Source organism: Dipteris shenzhenensis, chromosome 1 (genome assembly GCF_047967505.1).
Source record: "Dipteris shenzhenensis isolate YYH24624 ecotype China chromosome 1, Dip_SZ_1.0, whole genome shotgun sequence".
Classification (NCBI taxonomy): domain Eukaryota; kingdom Viridiplantae; phylum Streptophyta; class Polypodiopsida; order Gleicheniales; family Dipteridaceae; genus Dipteris; species Dipteris shenzhenensis.
In genome coordinates this window covers 44,131,482-44,153,127 of record NC_141596.1, presented here as the reverse complement: position 1 = coordinate 44,153,127, position 21,646 = coordinate 44,131,482, and the positions used below count along the sequence as shown (strand labels likewise).

General features: G+C 45.9%; 1 protein-coding gene across 1 annotated transcript in view; it reads right to left on the bottom strand.

Annotated features, from left to right (window-relative positions):
* LOC147905901 (Transducin/WD40 repeat-like superfamily protein) overlaps nucleotides 1-20,697 on the bottom strand; it is a 109,618-nt gene extending 88,921 nt beyond the window's left edge. Inside the window, exon 1 of the mRNA XM_087382257.1 lies at nucleotides 20,461-20,697. Coding sequence (XP_087238383.1) covers nucleotides 20,461-20,597 — 137 coding nt within the window. The 5' untranslated portion in view covers nucleotides 20,598-20,697. The remainder of the gene's footprint in view (nucleotides 1-20,460) is intronic.
* Between the last annotated feature and the right edge of the window lie 949 nt (nucleotides 20,698-21,646).

Here is a 21,646-nt window from a genome sequence, read left to right as displayed (position 1 = left end):
TCAGAGATTCAAGCACACAAAGAGATGCACCTTGAGATGGGCTTCGCTCTGATATAAGTTTCATTGAAAACAGACAAACGGTTGAAGAGATATGGACAGTTTACTGGAAGGGGGTAAAAACTGTCATGAAAATAAACTGTCAAACACAGAGACTCATAACATTTTGCAGCAGTATCTGATTCAAAATCTAAGCACATAGAGACATGCGCCTTAAAGAGAGCTTCGTGCTGATATATGTTTCGTAAGAAACAGAGAAGCGACCAAAAAGTTATAGACAGTTTACTAGACACGGGTAAAAACTGTCATGAAAACAGACTGTCAAACACAAAGACTCATAACATTTTGCAGCAGTATCTAATTCAAGATCTAAGCACATAGAGACATGCGCCTTAAAGAGAGCTTCGCGCTGATATATGTTTCATTATAATCGGACTACCGAGCAGAAAGTTATGAGCAAAACACTAACAGGGGGTTAAACTGTCATGAAAACTACCCTCCACCCAAGCTAATTTCGCCTGAGCAGGATGCTCCCTCAAGACGCCACTTTCATCAACGATCCACCCCTAATAGATTTCGCCTAGAAGAGGGGAAGAAGTTTGCATGGTGGCTCGGGAAACAGAGGGACCATGTGTGCACAGTGAACAGCCGAATAGAAAGAACTTTTAAGGCTTTGAAAGAAAGAAAAGGGAAGAGACACTCAAGAGAGAGAGAACCTGAAGTGACCTTCATTACAAATAGAGTGAGAATCCACTCCAACACTATAAACACAAGGGAGAAGAAGAGGTTTCATACATACAAGAGGGAGCCGAAGCTCCAAGACTACTCATAGAGAGAATAAACTAGAGAGAGATGGACTCAAGAGTCTACATAAGAGAATATCTACAAGAGGGAGAGAAGGCTCATGGAAGAGGCTTGGGGAGACTAGAGCTACAGCAACATGAGGCCTAATGGTGGAAGAGATTCATGAACAAGGGAGAGGAGGGCTCCTTTTATAGAGATTTTGTTACCCTCCTTCACCCATTTACAATTACTGCCTGTAGATTCCTTTCCCCATCAATCACATAAGCACGTATGTCACCATCCATGTCCTTTTTGGCTACTCGTGCCATGTGTCCCATCAAAAGATGCTCAAGACTCTTAAAATATTGAGAAAGTCAAGAGTCTCCCCACATGGAGCCCATAGGGACCCTCTCTTTTCCACATGTCCACATCCTCCTTGTTCCACATAGGAGTTCTAGAAGGATTCCTCTTGACTTCACACTCCTCCACATGCCTTCCACACGCTTGGCATGTGACCTCTCTTATATTATTGGAACACATGGACATGAGCCCACCTCTTTATATGACTCACCCTTCCTATTTTCTAAAAAACTCCATAATATCCCATATACAAATAACTCTCACCCCATACCAAGGTATTTATAATTCATACCTATGGTATTTACAATGAGCCATTCCACTCATCCTCTCCATCCCATACAATATCATAGAAAATAGAAATAAGTGAGAGCCGCTAGGCTATCACTTGATACTCAAACTCTTATCAAACATAGAGAAAATCAATACCAATGCCAAATTAAAAATATCAATTTTTGGCGTCACATCTTTCCCCCCCAACAGATCCTCTCTAGTACAGAGAGGGTCTGCTGGCCCTCAAGGTGGTCGAGCATAGAAGAATTTAAGGCGATACTCATTGGTGCATCCGGGTATCACCATGCCATCAACATCCTCAAGCTGATAGGTTCCATTCGTGACATTCATATACATCCTTATGGAGGCGTGGCCAAAAGTAACCAATCTCCGCTTCTGTTGTGGAGTTAATCCTCGAGGAAACATGCCTTCTTCCACATATTTCTGATCATCTTGTAGTTTTGGCCATCCAGTGTCTACCCAAGAAACCACCCCCCGGTCTTGTACTACAATGGCTTGAGTAGCTAACTCATCTGCCCTTTGATTTTCTTTTCTGTTTATATGAACAAACTTGCAAAAATCAAAGCGACTACATTGTGCCATAGCCTTTTGATTAAGCTCCTTCAAATGAGGACTTCTTGTCTTGTAATGCCCTTGCATTTGCTTTATAATAAGTTGAGAATCTCCTCTTACTTTCAATTCTTTAACTTGACTTTGAAGACAACCCTCCAAACCAAGAATCAAAGCATTATACTCAGCTGCATTGTTAGTTGTGATACCTGGAAGCTCTTGTCCTCTTGCCCATACCTCTTGACCTTCAGGATTCATCAAGACTATCCCCCCGGCTCCTTGTTGGCATGAAGGACTAAAAGCCCCATCAAAATACAAAACAAAAGCTGTTGGTGGTGTATCCCTTTCCTCTTCAATGTTCTCCTTACATTTCTTTTCTTCTCCTAGATCCTCCCGTCCTGTGAGCAAATCTGCCATAGTGGACCTAGTGGTATTTTCAGTGACAAAAGAGAAAGAGAATTCTTGAAGCTCTGACAACCATTTTACAAATCTTCCCCCAGGATTAGGCTTGCGAACTAGATATGCTAATACAAACTGAGAGGTAAGGAAAAAAAATGGTCGAGGTAATAAATAGGAGCGGAAAACACCAAAGAGAGAGCTTGCTGCTACATTTCTTCATACCTTGTTTCCACATCTGTAAGCTATCGGCTGGCATAATAGATGGGTTGCATTCTACCTGCCTCTCCTTTTTGTAGCAATACAGCACCAACTGAATGCAAAGATACACTTGGATTTACATAAAAGTCTTGAGATCAATCAGGAGGCTTCAATATTGAGCCCTTACTCATGGCCTCCTTAAGTTGCTGGAAAGACTCTTGTTGCTCCACACCCCATTTTCTTGTCAACAAGTTCATGCGATGCACTATCTCTGTGAAATCATCACAAAAGCATTAATAATACTTGCTCTTTCCTAGAATTCTGCGAACACCACTAATACTCTCAGGACTTGGCAATGCCATGATTGCTTGAACCTTGTCAGGATTCATTTGCAAGCCTTCTTCAGACACAATATGCCCCAACAAGACTACTTTTGTTTGAGCCAAATGACACTTGCTAGGATTTAGACACCCTTTTGCTTCATCAATCCTAGCTAAGGCCATCTTTAACTTCTCCATGTGATCTATGCGCTGAGAATAAATGCAAAAATCATCCAAAAACACCCGTATGAACTTTCCCCAAGTAAGGCTCCAGGACTTGACTCATGAACCTTTGAAATGTAGCTGGTGCATTGGTCAACCCAAAAGGCATCACTCTGTAAGCAAAAACTCCCCAAGGTGTGACAAATGATGTTTTCTTTTGATCTTCCTCCCGAATACGAATTTGAAAGTACCCTGAATACCCATCACATATAGAATACATCTCATGCCCTGCTACTTGGTCTAGTATTTCATCTTGGAATGGCAAAGGAAAATGATCCCTCTTAGTGCATGCATTCAAAGGACGAAAGTCCACACAAACTCGCCACTTATTTCCTTTCTTTGGTGTGACAACTACAGGAGATATCCATTCTGAATCATCAACAGGAAAGATGAATCCCGCCTCAAGTAGTTGTGTTACCTCTTTCTTTAGTGCCTCAGCTTGGATCACCCCTAATCGCCTTAAGCGTTGCACAACTGGCTTGCTTTCCGGCTTCAACTCAATCTTGTGCTCCACAAGAGAGACTGGTCGAACCTGTGAATAGCTTGTTGCAAAGAGACATGGAAAATCATCTAGCATATCCAAGTACTAGAGCTTCTCACTACCTGATAGAGAATCACCAAGAAGCTCTTCATTGCGTTGGCGTCGTTTAGTGTGCTCCACATCCTCCACATGAAGTGTCTCTACAGGATCTTGCACCACCACCTTGTTCCTTCCTGACTCATCCCGATCAGCACCAAGACAAAGACCAAAGGCCACTCCTTCCACCTCACCCTCTGAGTTGGACTCCTCGGAGCTACACCTTGTCTCTTCTTCTTCAGCGGTTAAGTCAGAGCTTGAACTCTCTGATGTTGAAGACTCCTCCTTGACAACTTCCTTTTTGCAGCTTCTGATGTTGTAGCGCACCTTCTTATCATTTCCCTGCAAAATCAATTCTCAAGTATCCCACTTTTGAACAGCCTTCACCTTGCGTAGCCAAGGCCTTCCCAAAATCAATGGATAGGCACGTGCATCTGGCTTGGTAGGGATCACCTAAAAAGTAGTCGGCACAGAAATTCCACATACATCCACTTCTAGATTCTTCACAACTCCCAAGGTCTTAACCCTAATGTTGTCAGCCAATTTGATGCGATAAGGAGAGGTAGTACTAGAGTATTTTAAATCAGCATCTATCATGGTCTTCTCACTCATGACATTAATCGATGCACCTCCATCAATGTACACATTAGAAATCACTTGACCATCAATGATCACATCAACCACACGTACATCATCACCAACATCTATAACTACCTTTTGAACAACAGCAACGGCACTTTTCTTCTTTTTCTTCTTTGACACTCTTGTGCTTGCTAGTTTTTCCCATTCCTTCCGTAGTTTTGGAGACAAAGCAAGTAATTGACCAAAGGTGATATGAGCTTCCTTTTCTTTAAGGTCAGACAACAAGTCATAGCTTCTAATTCCTTGTCCTAAAGGAAAGTCTGACTGGCTAATTCTCCTTCTAGATGCCTTCTTTTTCTTACTACGGTGTTCCTCTTCCTGATGTTCCTCATCTACTTCTTCCTTGCTTTCTTCTTAAGGGCCAGAAGGGGGAAGAAGAGCAAGAGGGAGAGAGTGTGAGAGAGAGAAGACTCAAGTGTGCGGGTGTGAAGTGATGAACCACACCACAAACTCATTAGTTTTATTAGAATTAGGTTTTACCCTATGACTGTCTTAAGACAGTCATAGGTGTCCTATCTTTAATAAAGGGGTGGCAATGTGCCTTTACCCCAACAACCTCCCACCTAAAGGCCAATGTGCCTAAAGGGGAGAAAAGAATAAAAATTACAGCAATATGTATACAAGACCATAAAATAAGAATGGTCTCATCCTAATCCCATGATGTGGCCGCAATGTGCAAACCGCTCTGTAGGCAAGCTCTTAGTGAGCAAATCTGCAGGATTATCATCAGTATGCACCTTCACAAGCTCAAGTCGCTTGTCTTCCAGTACCTCCCTGATGAAATGATATTTCACATCTATGTGCTTGGTCTTCTGATGAAAGACCGGATTCTTTGCCAACATGATAGCACTCTGACTATCACAATGCAAAACTGGCATATCTCCTGTAATGCCCAAGTCTCCCACCAGCCGAGTAAGCCATATTGCTTCCTTGCAAGCCTCAGTGGCTGCAACATATTCAGCTTCAGTAGTTGACAGTGCAATGCATTTCTGCAACCGAGACACCCATGATATAGCACCTCCTGCAAATGTGAAAATATAACCGGTAGTAGACTTCCGGTTATCTGCATTCCCTACATAGTCTGAATCTGTAAAACCATGCACCAATGCATCCTGCCTACCATAGCATATGCACAAGTCTTTGGTACCCTTGAGATACCTCAAGACGCCTTTCACTGCTTCCCAGTGCTGCTTGCCTGGATTTGCCATATACCAGCTGATGACTCCCACCGCAAAAGCAATATCCGGACAAGTGGCAACCATGGCATACATCAAAGAACCAACTGCAGATGCATACGGAACCTTGGCCATCTCAGCCTTATCATCATCTGATCTGGGGCTGTCCTTACTGCTGAGTTTTAAATGTGGAGGCAACGGGGTACTAATAGACTTTCCCCCCTCCATTTTAAACCTCTGCAGTACTTTGTCAATGTACCCCTTTTGTGACAGAAACAAAAGTCCCTTGGACCTGTCACAAGTAATCCGCATGCCAAGAATATGATTTGCATCACCCAAGTCTTTCATGTTAAAAGACTTATGCAATTGTTTCTTCAAAGCACTAATCTCATGCTGAGATTTACTAGCAATAAGCATGTCATCCACATATAGAATGAGTAGCATCAAACTGCCATCCTTTGCCTGTTTGGTGTACAAGCAATGATCGGTCTCACACCTATGATACCCTTGGGACTGCATGAAGGCATCAAACTTCTTGTACCATTCTCTTGGCGCCTGCTTGAGTCCATACAAGCTCCTCTTGAGCTTACACACAAGCTGCTCTTTCCCTTTAACAGCATATCCCTCTGGCTGACTCATATAGATCTCATCATGGAGATCTCCGTGAAGAAAGGCTGTCTTCACATCCATCTGACATAAATCCATGTCGTCATGAGCAACAAGAGCTAACACTGCTCTCAAAGTAGTCATCTTGACTACAGGGGAAAAGATCTCATCAAAGTCAATGCCCTTCTCCTGCTTAAATCCCTTGGCAACCAATCTGGCCTTATACCTCGGTAAAGCATTTGAATCCACTTTGACTTTGTAAATCCACTTGCATGGCAAAACCTTTCTGCCTGCAGGTAGCTGCACCAAGTCCCATGTATCATTTTGAAGTAGGGAGTCCATTTCTGACTGCATGGCTTTCTCCCACTTCTTTTTCTCTATTCTTCCCATAGCTTCCTTGAAGCTGGAAGGCTCACCACAATCTGTCAGCATGATAAAATCAGCCACATTATTGGCTCCTGGAACAAACCTGGCAGAAGGCCGTTGTACACGGGTGCTCCTCCTAACAAAATGTTCCGGATTAGGCTGCTGTCCAGCCTGTTCGTCATGCATGACAGGTGGCTGTACCACCATATCTGGCTGTTCTACAGCCCCATCTGCTGGCATATCCAGTGGTGCATCATTGGCAAAATTATCTGGCTGATTTTCAGCCTGTATACCCTCTTGAACAGGGTTATCTGCAGCAGCCTGCTGCTGCATATAAATGGGCATTCTTTGCTGTCCAACATCATCATAAATAACCCTCCTGTATTCCACAGGTTGCACGGGTTCCTTGTGTACACTATCCTCTTTAAAGATGACATCATTGCTGCGTATAATCTTCCGTTTAACGGGATCCCATAACCTGTACCCCATTTCACCTTCGTCACCATAACCCATAAAAATGCATCTGATAGACTTTGGATCCAGTTTGGTGCGCAGTTCTTTGCGTACATGAGCAAAGCACTCGCAGCCAAATACACGTAAGTGCTTATATGAAGGTGGCTTGCCAGACCACACCTCCTCTGGCACTTTCAACTCCAAAGCCTTGTTTGGCGACCTGTTAATAATGTGAACTGCTGTTTGCACGGCTTCTGCCCAAAAGCCATGGGGTAATGCAGCATAAGACAACATACATCGAACCTTCCCCTGAATAGTTCGATTCATCCGCTCACTTGCACCATTTTGAGATGCATTATGAGGGGCTGTGAGTTCCTGTTTGATGCCCTTAGCTTCGCAAAACTGCACAAAAGCATGTGACACATACTCACCCCCATTATCGGATCTGAGGCATTTCAGCCTACGACCTGTCCGATTCTCAACCTGAGCAACAAACTTCTTGACAGCATCTAAGGCATCGCCCTTATGCTTCAAGAAATAGACCCACACTTTGCGTGTGGCATCATCAATGAAAGTAATAAAATATTTTGCACCCCTTAGTGATAACTGTGGCATCTCACACAAATCAGTGTGCACTAGATCAAGCGGTGCTCTATTCTGGGGAGTTCTCCTCTTATGAGGAGTCACAGAATGCTTGCCAAATATGCAATGATCACAAGTAGGCAAATCTGAAAAAGAAAGAGACGGCAGATAACCCAAACGTGACAGTTCTTGCATTCCTTTAACAGACATGTGTCCCAACCGGCTATGCCAGAATAAAACCTTTGGCAGCTCGGTTATGGCAACAACATGATTACCCACACTGGAAACATAAAGAGGGTACAAGGTATCACTCTTAAAACCCTCAGCCACTACAGCCTGGCCATCAGTAATCACCTATTTGGAATCCCCAAATGTGGTGTGGTAACCACTGTCATCCAATAAGTCAGTGCTAATCAGATTTTTCTTGATTTGCGGCACATGGCGAACACCATCAAGCATAAATATGCGTCCATCAGGGAATACTATCTGTATACTGCCAATCCCTGCAATCTGACATGCATAGTTGTTCCCAAGATGAACAACTCCATAAGTACCTGTGTAGGAAGTAAACCACTCCCTATGAGGAGTAAGATGAAAAGAAGCACCTAAGTCCAAGAGCCAGGTGTGCATGTCATGGCCATCAATAACCAAAGCATGTGCTATTACAGCAGAAGAGCATAAAACATCATGTATGTCACTGTCACTGTCCTCTGCTACAACATTCACTGCATCCAAGTCATCTGCCTTTGCCTTTGCTTCCATTGCCTGCATCCTTTGTTTCAGCCTTCTTGGCTTTCTGATCCCGTATGAACTTGAAGCACTTAGACTTCACATGTCCCTTCTTGCCACAATAAAAGCATTCAATATCCTTTTTGCCACGGGACTGACTGCGGGATTTGGACTTACTAGCAGATCTCCCCTTCTGCTGAGTCCTGCCTCTATCCTGTACCTGCAAGGCATTTGAAGACTTGCTGCTCGCATTATTCTTCCTGATCATCTCCTCCATAAGGAGAGAGCTCTCTACATCAGCATACATAAGAGTGACATTCGAATTTGACAGGGTGGTCTTGAAAGTGTCCCAACTCTCAAGGAGGGTACACAACAAGAAAGTAGCCTTGAACTCCTCATCAAGGTTCAATCCCTGTGCAATAAGCTGTGTAAAGATGGCATTGAACTCACTCAAGTGTGAGGTCATAGCTGTACCTTCCTTCATGCGAAGATCAACCAGCTTCTTCAACCAATAAACCTTACTGGCTGAGCTCTTTTGGGCATATAACTCTTCTAGCCTCTGCCATAGGCCATAAGAGGTCTTTTCAGCCTGAACATTGAACACAAGAGTATCAGAAATAGTGAGCATGATAGCTGCCCTTGCGGACAAATCAAGCTCTTCCCAGTCATCAGCTGCCATGTCAGATGGCTTGACACCCTTCACCCTTATGGGCTTAGAAATCTTCTTTAACAGAAGTACATTTAAGCACTGTTCTGCCCATAATGCATAATTGTGTGCTCCTTCCAGTTTCTTTATGTTCAGAATTGAAGATTCACTTCCCCCTCATGCCATATCAGATAAGGAAAGTATCTGACTCCCTGGAAGTAAAAAAGACTGAATAAAAATTCTGATTTCTAAAAAAAAACTGCTCTATCAAGAGCCAGAAGCACTCAGAATAGTGCTGTTTTTACTGTCAAAACAATCTGCAGCAAAACAGTAAATGTCCCTGCAATCACTGTACCTCCTGACACACTGTACCGTGCTCAAATAGGCATAAACAGTAAATCCAGAATGCTGCAGCTGTTCCACAAGTGCTTTAACAGTGCATCATCAGCTGACAAAACACTGCTGTACTGGCTGTACTGATCACTTCTCCCACCTCAGATGAGGTATTGCACTGAGTTAATATGCATAAACCACTTGGCATACACTGTTTTGTTCACCAAAAAAAAATCAGACACTTCAGCCTGTCACAAACCTGCAACAGAAAAATGGGACAAATCCCAAGCAATCACCCTTCTGCCAAGGGGATAAAAGGCATCTGAAGATCTCTGACAGTAAACCAAGTGCTCTCAAGCAAAATCTGAGCAAAAGCCCTTTGATCTGACACCTGAACCAAGTGAAGAACACCTCAACACTGAGGTAGCATACAAAATGTAAATCTCTCTGACAAAATCAACTAACAGTGTAATGCAAATACTGTCCTGTGTAGAAATGACATACACAGATCCCAACGTACAAACACTCAATGAGGAACCTTTTGAGCACTGTCAACGATGGACAGTTAGAGACCGAGTAAACTCGATGCGCCCTGGCCAAGCATGGCTCAACTGAGGTTCTCTGAGTGTTGCACAAGAAATGTGACCTGCAAGAAAATGTCACCTCGACACTGCGGAAATCGAGACAAATGTGTGCTCTCTGGCACCACACTGCCTCAAGGCATACAAAGCATCAACTGTCGGGCAAAAGCATCAAATGTGTGAGAGAGAAGACTCAAGTGTGCGGGTGTGAAGTGATGAGCCACACCACAAACTCATTAGTTTTATTAGGATTAGGTTTTACCCTATGACTGTCTTAAGACAGTCATAGGTGTCCTATCTTTAATAAAGGGGTGGCAATGTGCCTTTACCCCAACATCTTCTTCTTCTTTTACTTTACCATGCCCCCGTTTAGCCATCATTACCTCTCTTTCCTCATCCTCTGAAGAAGCTTCTAACAAGGATACTTGTTTTTCTTCTTTCTTTCTTAATCTAGGACACTTGGGGCGATAGTGACCTTTTTCATTACATTCATAGCAAGTGACCCCACTCCTATCTCGAGGCCTATCTTCACTCTTTGGTGCTCTAGGTTGTCGTGCATTAACCAAATGCAATTTCAAATAAGCAAACTCTGCCATCAATTGGGAGATATTATGATCTAACTCAGAGGACTTTGGTACCTGAGGAGTGCCCATTACCTCCACCTTAGAAGTTGAAGCTGTTGAAGACACAAAAGAGGATTCGATCTTTAGAGAAGCTTCTTTCTTGGTTGCAATGCGAAGTGCCTCCACGTATGTTGTTGGATCTTTACTCATTACTTTTGAGCGAAGACGAGGCTCCAAAGCCATAACAAATTTGCTCACCTTTAAGTGCTCCATCCCTGAGAGACTTTGAGGGGCCGATGATGCAGATGCCACAGCTCGCAAAGCTGCCCTTTCATACTTTGTCCATAAAGTTTCATATCGGATTGCCAACGCAAAGACCAACTCACCCTCTCCTTGATAGAACCGGTCCAACTGCAATATCAAAGCATTTGGCGACTCCACTGCCCCAAATCTCTGCTTCATTGCTGCCACCACTTGGTCCCAGTCCTCCTTGGTAGAGTTCGGCAAGATCTCATCCCAACTCAAGGCTACACCTTCAAGAAAATCAGGCAAAATCTCCGCTCGATCCTTCATGGACCATCCAGAAAGCCGGCATCCTCGAACAAAATCCTGAAGATAAGACTCCGGGTCTTCCCTTAGGTCCCTCGAAACACTAGAATCTTCACCATGATGAAACATAAAAAGAAAACACCAAGATCCAAATAATATCACAAACAAGACCCGAACAAGATCCCACAGAGCCTTAGTATACCAAGACCAACTTATTATGCATAACCACTTGTTGAAAACCCTCCACAGTGTGATCCTCAACAAAATCTTCAAAAATAAGTGACCAACCAGCACCATGAAAACATTGTCTATACATGCATTCTAGAATCACCCTTCTCACAATAGGAAGTGCACATAAAAGCTTCAAGATATTGTACTCTTCATCATTTGCATAGCAAAAGAAGTTGACAGCATTAAGAATCACCACTCCACTATTATAGTTGAAAACTACCCAAAGACTCAACTCTTCTTCACACCAAGCTGCCAGTGCATGAAACAATCCCCAATCTATCATTGTGCCTACTGCCGGCGTTGTCGATTCACCAACACATTCAACAATGCAAACATAAAGGCTATGATCATGGTGACTGTGCGAATAGCTTGAGCATCACCTTCACAATCTTCAAGTTCTCTTAAACGGGTTGCAATCTCTTCTAACGGAGTTCTTCCAGGCATCTTCTTTATCTCGCATGCCTCTTCTAGGCATAACATGCAATCAAGTACACCCGAGACCGTTTAGTAAGGTGGGATGAATCCAATACCAAACGTACCCGGCGTCTCCACCAAAAGATGTGACATGAAGTTGGGGGTAATAAACTTCACGCACCTCTTCACTTCCTGCTGCTTTCGAACCGACTGCCAAAGATATTTATCATTAAGAATGGGACATTAGAAATAAGCTTTTATGCCAAGATATCACACCATACTTTCCTCCCTCAGATGAGAATGAAGATGGTAACATCCCAAGTGATGTTGTAATCAAGCATAGCGAGAAGGAAAGGATCAACAGAGGCCATAATCTCAACGAGCCGGTCTGCGCCAAAGAGAAGAGCGATACGTTGTTGAAAGAAGATCTTGCGGCTCAACCTGACATGAACTGATATATATCGAGGAGTTTGAAGGGGATGATTGGGTCGGATGGGTAGATTCCGAGGAAACATTGCACCTCCTTCATAGACACCTTTACACTTAGCTCAAAACACTCTACAAACTGTCATTAGACACAAAGGCCTATAACTTTCAGTAGAGACATGATATCAAAAATTCAAGCACACAAAGAGATGCGCCTTGAGATGGGCTTCGCGCTGATATAAGTTTCATTGAAAACAGACAGACGGTTGAAGAGATATGGACAGTTTACTGGAAGGGGGTAAAAACTGTCATGAAAATAAACTGTCAAACACAGAGACTCATAACATTTTGCAGCAGTATCTGATTCAAAATCTAAGCACATAGAGACATGCGCCTTAAAGAGAGCTTCGCGCTGATATATGTTTCGTAAGAAACAGAGAAGCGACCAAAAAGTTATAGACAGTTTACTAGACACGGGTAAAAACTGTCATGAAAACAAACTGTCAAACACAGAGACTCATAACATTTTGCAGCAGTATCTAATTCAAGATCTAAGCACATAGAGACATGCGCCTCAAAGAGAGCTTCGCGCTGATATATGTTTCATTATAATCGGACTACCGAGCAGAAAGTGATGAGCAAAACACTAACAGGGGGTCAAACTGTCATGAATACTACCCTCCACCCAGGCTAATTTCGCCTGAGCAGGATGCTCCCTCAAGACTCCACTTTCATCCACCCCTCATAGATTTCGCCTAGAAGAGGAGAAGAAGTTTGCATGGTGGCTCGGGAAACAGAGGGACCATGTGTGCACAGTGAACAGCCGAATAGAAAAGAACTTTTAAGGCTTTGAAAGAAAGAAAAGGGAAGAGACACTCAAGAGAGAGAGAACCTGAAGTGACCTTCATTACAAATAGAGTGAGAATCCACTCCAACACTATAAACACAAGGGAGAAGAAGAGGTTTCATACATACAAGAGGGAGCAGAAGCTCCAAGACTACTCATAGAGAGAGAATAAACTAGAGAGAGATGGACTCAAGAGTCTACATAAGAGAATATCTACAAGAGGAAGAGAAGGCTCATGGAAGAGGCTTGGGGAGACTAGAGCTACAGCAACATAAGGCCTAATGGTGGAAGAGATTGATGAACAAGGGAGAGGAGGACTCCTTTTATAGAGATTTTGTTACCCTCCTTCACCCATTTATAATTGCTGCCTGTAGATTCCTTTCCCCATCAATCACATAAGCACGTATGTCACCATCCATGTCCTTTTTTGCTACTCGTGCCATGTGTCCCATCAAAAGATGCTCAAGACTCTTAAAATATTGAGAAAGTCAAGAGTCTCCCCACATGGAGCCCATAGGGACCCTCTCTTTTCCACATGTCCACATCCTCCTTATTCCACATAGGAGTTCTAGAAGGATTCCTCTTGACTTCACACTCCTCCACATGCCTTCCACACGCTTGGCATGTGACCTCTCTTATATTATTGGAACACATGCACATGAGCCCACCTCTTTATATGACTCACCCTTCCTATTTTCTAAAAAACTCCATAATATCCCATACACAAATAACTCTCACCCCATACCAAGGTATTTATAATTCATACCTATGGTATTTACAATGAGCCATTCCACTCATCCTCTCCATCCCATACAATATCATAGAAAATAGAAATAAGTGAGAGCCGCTAGGCTATCACTTGATACTCAAACTCTTATCAAACATAGAGAAAATCAATACCAATGCCAAATTAAAAATATCAATTTTTGGCGTCACACTATCATTCAACATGATCGGTTGCCTATCAATCTCTTCACAAGAGGAAGGAGGAATCCTCCAAAGAGTGCTCCTGAAATTGGCCCATGCTTTCAAAATGGCAACCATGAGAGGGGACAAAGGTGATCTGAGGTGTGCTGTGGTGAAGATACGCTTAATACTGCTCATCAAGTCTCCTCCTGAAGAAGGTGTGCACGTCTATATGCTGCTAATAAGAAATGCCTTCCACGGTTCCTGCCTTAGCATAAGTCCCCGCACCACCATCTTGCAGAGTAAAGCTGTGCACTGTAAATCTGGATCAATAATATTGAGACCCCCTTCCTGTGTAGGGAGGATGAGGGTCTCCCAAGCCACCCTGGCTAAGGCATTTGATGTGCCATCAAGCCCACTCCAGAGTTGAGTGATGCAGTCCCTAGAACGGCACCAGCATGAACAAACAAACCAAGCCGTGGCCAAGAGGACTTGGTTGACCACCACCACTCTAGAGGCAAGATCCAGCTTGGCTGAGCTCCAACAAAGGAGCTTCCTCCTGATGCTCTCTAACACGGGAGCAAACTCCTGCGTGGAAGAAATATCCAAGCTGACCTGACAGCCCAAATACCTGACAGGCACACCCCTTTGAACCCAAGTGAATCCTATGTCAAGCCCCCAAACTGGAGTGTCCTCATCACTGATCCAAAAGCCATTGGATTTATGCCAATTTATCTGCGCCCCCGCCGCCAAGCAAAATAAATCCAATGCTGTCCTGAAAGAAGTGAGCGTCTGTGGAGTGGCATCCAAGTAAACTACTGTGTCATCTGCCAACTCACTATCAAGTAGCTCCTCTTCCCTTCTGATGGGAAGTCTCAGCCCAAAGATGTCAGCTTGAGATCTAACATAGATACTCATACCTTCGGCCACGAACGAAAAAAGAAAAGGAGCAAGGGGGCATCCCTGACGGACTGATGTGGAAATTTGAAATCTCTCACCCCTTACCCCACCAATAAGTACCTGGCTGTGGGCTGATCTGTCATAAGCTTTCTCAAAATCCAAGAGTAGAATGGCTAGATTCTGGCCGCTCTGCCTAGCCCACTTTGAAGCTTCCCAGAAAGAGAAAATGTTATCAAAAATGCTTCTGCCATGCACAAATCCCGTCTGAGTGTGTCATGAATAAGATCTGGGAGAAGGGGCTGCAATCAAAGGTTGATTGCCTTGGCCAGAATCTTGTAACAAGTCCCCAGAAGTGTGATAGGCCTCCACTGGGACACTTGATTTCTGCAACCTCCTTTCGGGATAAGGTGGATGACACCCTCTGTAAGCAACCCGAGCATCTCGCCAGAGTCCCAAATGCCCTGCAAGGCTGATGCAATGAAAAAAGAAGGGATGAGGCCATCCGAACCGGGGCACTTGCCCTTGTGAAGGGCTGAAAGTGCAGTCCTGAACTCTGTGTTGGTGAAAGGTGCATCAAGCAAAACATGCAAATCCGGTTTCACCAACAAAGGGATGCTCTGCCAAATAACCTGTCTAGCATCCTCTCTATCCCGTGTGTCAGGATCAGCAGTAAGAAGGGCCGCATAAAAATCTGAAGCTATGCGCATGACATCATCTGGATCTGTCTGTAAAACCCCATGTGAGTCAATAAGCTGGGATACACTCTCTCTACTATGTCTAGGGCCAAGAGTAGAGAAAAAGTGTTTATTGACTCTGCCACCCATCTGAACTCCCGTGCATGAAAGGCATACTCTACTCTCTGATCTCTCTGATCAAGCAATATTTGCTCATGAGCCCTTGCTATAGCAAGGTGCTCCTGAATCCAAGCATCTGAAGGTCGTTTCTGCTCTTCCCTCTGCAAAGCTGCCAACTGCTGGCGAACACCAATCTCACGTTTGAGAATATCTTGTCTCCTGGTACAAGCAACTGAGAGGTCAAAATCACTAATACCAGAAAGGGCAGCAGCTACACGTGATGGAAATGGCTGCCCACCTTGGACATGAGAAACCCATATCTGCAGGGCTGCCTCTATAAGGTCCTCCTCTGTGTACAAGGCATCTGGAATCCTGATGCTGGCAAACCGGCCTCTCAAGTGAGGCTTTGAGATAGCTAGCACAACAGCCAATCATCTACATAGAATCTGTCAATGCGTGTAGGCATCTACTGCCTCCTGTTCGACCAAGAGAACAGGAGGGACTGTGGCTGAATAAGAAAGGCATCGTCCAACCAAGTATCTCTGCCACAATAGTGAAAAAGGAAGGCATCCCAAGCTGCTCTCTCCAAAGAGTGAAGTCCTCCTTCTCTACCCCCTTTTTTGTCTAATGGTAACTTGACCATGTTAAAGTCACCTCCAATCACCCATGAATCCGCAATGGGGGCCCAGGAGAGCAAATCCTTCCACATAATGACACGTTTCCCTCTAATGTTGGAGGCATACAGGTTAAGGAAACCAATCTTACGCCCTCCAATCAGGAGAATAATCAACTGAGCCCTAGAGGAAATAGCGACTCCGTGTCTAATAACTAAGGGGAGAACTGACTGCGAAACTAAAATAGAAGTGCCCCCCCTCGTGCCCAAGGGAGGCGACCAAAAAGTATGGCCAGAAAGCAACTTGCCTAACTTGGCAGAATCTCTAGAATCCAGTTTGTGCTCCTGAATAAATAAGATATCAATGGAGCCCCCAATAACACCTGGATGAAGCTGATCAGATGTCTACGGCGACGATGTGGAACGCCACCTAGGCCCTGTATGTTCCAACTAATAATCCTCATCGACGGGAGGATGTAGAGTCGAACACCTTACCCGACCTAGTGGCGGAAAAAAACTCCTCAACAGGGGAAGACCTCCTGCTCGAGGAGCGAGGAATGGAACCAAGTGGAAGAAAATCAACAGGGGAAAGAACCCTGCCACCTGAAGAAGAAGCCCTGTCAACAAGAAACCCAATCACTAGCTCACCAAAAGTAGAGGGCACAAACTCCTCTGGGAAATCTGAAGCATCTACCAGGGCTGAAAATGAGTTCTATGAATCAAGCCAGACACCGGAGTGTGAAGGATCCCTTCTGAGGGAAGAGGATCAATAGTGTAAACCATCCCCTCCCCCCTCTCCAAGGGAGGAAGTGAGGACTGCTCTCGATCCTGTGTCTACCCAGCCGCGGAGACCTCTACTGCCTCAAGAAGAGTGACTAGCACCGCTGGTTCTAGGGGAGAAGCTCCAACCGGGGAGGAGGTCGAAGTTGAAGCGTCTTGGACTGTGCGAGGTGAGACTCGAGGGACAGCCGAGGTGAAGCAGAGTCCACTAGTGTATCCTCATGAACTGAAGGAGGGATCTGCACACGAACCGGAACCCACTGGTATGCGTCAGGTGTCCCTGAGGTAGATGGTCGTGAGGCACCTGAGGTAGAAGGTGGCGGTGCGCTCAGTGGAGGAGCACTCTGGCGAGTAGGAGCTATACCACCATCCTGAGGAGGACTACCATGTGGAGGTCGAGGAGCAGGTGCTGGACCTATACCACCCCCCTGTCGAGGCCAAGGAGCAGGTGCTAGACCTGTACCACCACCATCCTAAGGAGGACACCATGTGGAGGTCGAGGCGCAAGTGCTGGACCTGTACCACCCCCCTGTCGAGGCCAAGGAGCAGGTGCTGGACCTGTACCACCCCCCTGTCAAGGCAGTGGGACGATAGCTGTACCAAAGGGCTTCTTGGGCCTTTTCTTCTTCCTAGGCAATCCCTGGCAAAGTGTCCAGTGGTCCTGCATATCCTGCACTGGTCCTACCTGCTTGTAATCTCTACTCTCTGGCGAAAAAAGGACCATCCGGGCGCTGGATCATAGCATGGTTCATCGTGAGGTTAGGATCCTTACAGAGGACCCTAACTCTAGGTACCCCATCAACCTTGGTTGCCTCTACTGCAGTCAATGGCAACCCAGGGAGGGGTGGGATCTCAGCAACCGCGCCAAAATGCTCTCCAAATAACAGAAAGAAGTCGATGGTAAACTTGGGGAAGCCCGGGAAATCTGATATAAAGCGAAAAAATTTCCTTATCTGCCTCCATTGGGTCGAAACCAATATCAAAGGCGTCAAAGAAGATCTTCCTATGTCCCAAGTGTAAAAATTCAACTTTGAGCACTGTGCTCGTAGCCTCTGGAGTGTCAAAAACAACCTGGAAAAAACCTCGTCCCAGAAGACGAACACTAACAATTGTGGAGTGAGGTCTAGGGGAAGAGCCACAAGCATCCAGTCTCTAGCTTGGGATCTGGAAGGGTGAGACCCGAAGATGCATGCGAGCAACGTGGTAGAGCATTCAATCTCTACGTCCTTCTTGAGCTGCTGCAACTCGTCTTTAGGAAAAGTAATAGTTTTCGCGGCCGGTGGAGCTGGAGTAGGATTGGCGAACGGAATATTCGTTGCCAATCAAGGTGAGGGGCCGGCTCGGACATTTTTGAGGCTCCTTCCGCTCCAAAAAACACTGCGGGAGAAGGAAGGGGGGGGAGACAGGAAGAAGGAAAAAAATGCCAGGGGTAGGGAACAGGGTAGAGGGAGGGCTGAGGTAGAAGCGGGGGGAGGGAGCAGGGTAGAGCGAGCGGGGGAGCGAGGAAGGGGAAGTGGGCTGAGAGGGGAGGGGGCAGCTGAGCGGGAGACGATAGAAGGAGGTAGAGGAGAGGGATGTAGAGGCGGGGGGGTAGAGGCAGGGGTAGGTGTAGAGGCGGGGGTAAGGGTAGAGGCGGGGGGAAGGGGTAGAGGCGGGAGAAGGGTAGGGGGAGGGTAGAGGCGGGGGGAAGGAGTAGAGGCGGAAGAAGGGTAGGGGGAGGGAAGAGGCGGGGGGAAGGGTAGAGGCAAGGGAGAGGGGAGCGGGGGAGAGGGAGCCGGGGAGAGGTAGAGGCGGGGGCAAGGGTAGAGGCGGGGGTGAGGGGAGCAAGGTAGAGGGAGCGGGGGAGTAGGGACGAGGGAGCGGGGGAGCAGGGTAGAGGGAGCGGGGGAGCAAGGCAGGGAGGAGCGGGCTGAGAGGGGAGGGGGCGCTGAGAGGGAGGGGAGGGGAAGGGGCAGAGGACTGAGAGGTGGGGGGGCGGGCTGAGAGGGAGAGACAGGGGAGGAAGGGAGAGGCTGAGGGCGGGGGAGGGGAAGCGGCTGAGGCCGAGGGAGGGGCTGAAGGAGAGGGGGCAACAAGGGAGCGGCAAAAAATTCGGTGCAAACAGGGACATTTGCAATTTTTCAAGAAGAGGGTATGTCACCGGGACGTGAAACTCTGGACCTTAGGGTAATTTACGGCGAATACTGGACCAACAAGATCCCTAGTGGTCAGATCAAGACTCCAATGGAGAAGAAGAAGTACAAAACAAAGCGGAGAGCGGGTGAAAGAGGAAAGTAAAAAGGATGAGGGCTTGTAGGGAGCTTATCAAGGTCAAGGCCATTAAACCTCAACTATGTGTTTCCAAAACGTGAACCAAGACCATACAACTACTTTTGGATAGTTTTACAAAAAGCCTGGTTCCAAATACCATATTTCCTCTCTAATCTCCTAGCTTGTCTCCAAGGAAAAACTCTTCCCAATCTCTCCCCCTTGGGGTCCTAGGTCGTCCCCTCCTTCGCATTGATGCCTCCCCTTTCCTCCAAACAGCAATTGACTCATAAACACACGGTAAACACTCTGGTACATATATTTCAGCAACAAAATAGTAAACCTGTGAACAAAGATTCACTCCAGGGTTCCCACCATGTGGAGGAAACCAATGCTGCACTAGAACTCTTGCTCCACGCATCTCAGGGGACAAATCTCGTGGGCAGGAACGAGGTGCGGGAAGTGAGGAGAGCAGTATCTAGAGAGGGTAGGGTAGAGAAGTTCATATAGAGGCTGGAAGAGCCCCTCAATTGGCCGACTGGCCCTGTTCCAAGCGGGCCCAGATTAGGGTTGGCTGACCTGCGCTGCACTGCGGCCTCCTGCAGCTATTGCTGCACCTAGGCAGGGCCTCGCAGGCCTGAGAAACAAAACCTAAGAAGGATCCTCTAGATCCCCAGGTGCCTGAACAGGACAGAATAACACCAACAAAAAATTCCCCAAGCAGGCCTATAGGCAAGCGCTGCCTCATTTCAACACCCCCTCTCAGTACAGGCTTATACCCAGACGCTGAAGAAGGTACTCCAGCTGCTCCCAAGAAAGTGTCTTCATAAGAACATCAGCTACGTTCCCCTTTGCTGAACAAACTAAACTGCAAGATGCATGCAGTCACACAGTCACGAGCTAGTAGCACGAAACACCACTCCCACCTCAAGAATTCAAAAAGCTTCACTGAAGGCTGTTTGATACTCCATTCTATCTGAACACACAAAATCCTTTATAATAGCATCTAGATCCCCAACTTGCCTCCCCTTACTTTACCTGAGGCAAGTAGGCTTCCAAAGTGATTATTAGCAGCTAAGGCATGAAGTGCAACGATTTACGAGATGCACCCATCCTGATGGACCTGTCTCTTTCCTGTCAAGTCGATTCTCTTTAAGGTGTTATCAGTAGTCTGACAGGTCATGCATAGTCCTCTCAATAATGGAACTGATGATTTGTAGTCGTCGCACATGTCACGGTATGGGCATAGCTGGATACTGGAATGGTCAAGCCTCAACTAAAGGCATGATCCATTGAATAATGGGTCCCAAAACAGCCCACCAAAGGAGGATAAAAGGATGCTTTTAAAGCGAGTTCTATATTGCCACATTCGAATACTGACCTGGAAGCGATGTCGAAAACATAGTCAGGATCGTCAGGAGCCCCGAAGCTTGCCTGGACTGCCTTACACAAGCTAAAACGCTTGGCCCCATGTGACGGAGATGGGGAGCCCTGTTCCTCCACCACCATATCAGCCATAAGCTTAATCCAAACCGTATCTCGAAATAGAAGACTCCCAAATCATTTGATGGGAATGCAGCAGTTGGAGGAGGTAATGAAGTTTTTGACTGGTTTTTAAACCTTCACTAACTTTGCAAATGGTTCTACAGGATTTTTTTAGTTCGTCATTTTAAATTTAGTCGTATATGCGCCATGTGATCTTGTTTGTGATTTCTAATTTATTGAGAACTACTTAACATATATGTGAAATGTTTTTTATAAATAAATATTAAAAGGAATAACAACCCTTTTTCTTCTTCTTTTCCCTCGTTTTGCAATGTGAGGAAAGGGGGACTCATAAAACTAGAACTAGAGGGTAAATAAGGGGGAGGGGAAAAAAAAATGGAACTAAGGAGAGGGGGAAGGAAGGGGTACTTAGAGAAAGGTAGGGAACTAAGGGAAAGAGGACTAACTAAGGAGAGGGGAGGGGTGATCTTTTTTTTTGAAATACCAGGGGTAGAGATGCCCCTTAAATGCTGATGGCGGCTACAGAAGGCAAAGGCTACAGAGGGGCAGAGGCGACTGGCGACTACAAGTGGCAGAGGTCAGAGGCGGCTGCACACTTGGCAGCATGGACACGTGGCGGGTCAGAGGCAACGGGAGGGACAGCTTGGTGGCTACAAGCTGACGCACCGGTGGGACAGAGGTTGCAAAGGGGGTAGAGGTAGCAGGCGCAATGAGAGAACCTTCTGACGGGTTTGCAGGCAGGTCTATTGGCATGCCTTTCGACACATTTTTCGATTCAGATCGCCGCACGCGACTCGGCACATAGGGACGCAGAGGAGGCTGCAGCACAATTTCTAGGATGGGAACAGTGCAATTTTCAGGAGGCGACTGCACAAATATCGGGGGAAGAAGAACAACCCCCCCTTATTAACACAAAGTCCATGCCCCCCCCTAATTAAAGAGGGGAGGACTGACTGACTGGCCACCCACATTGGGCCGCGTATGTTGGGAGGCGAATTCAAGGGTGGGGTAAAATCCAAAAGCCCCATTAATGAAGATGGCAAACCCCATTATCGTGGCGA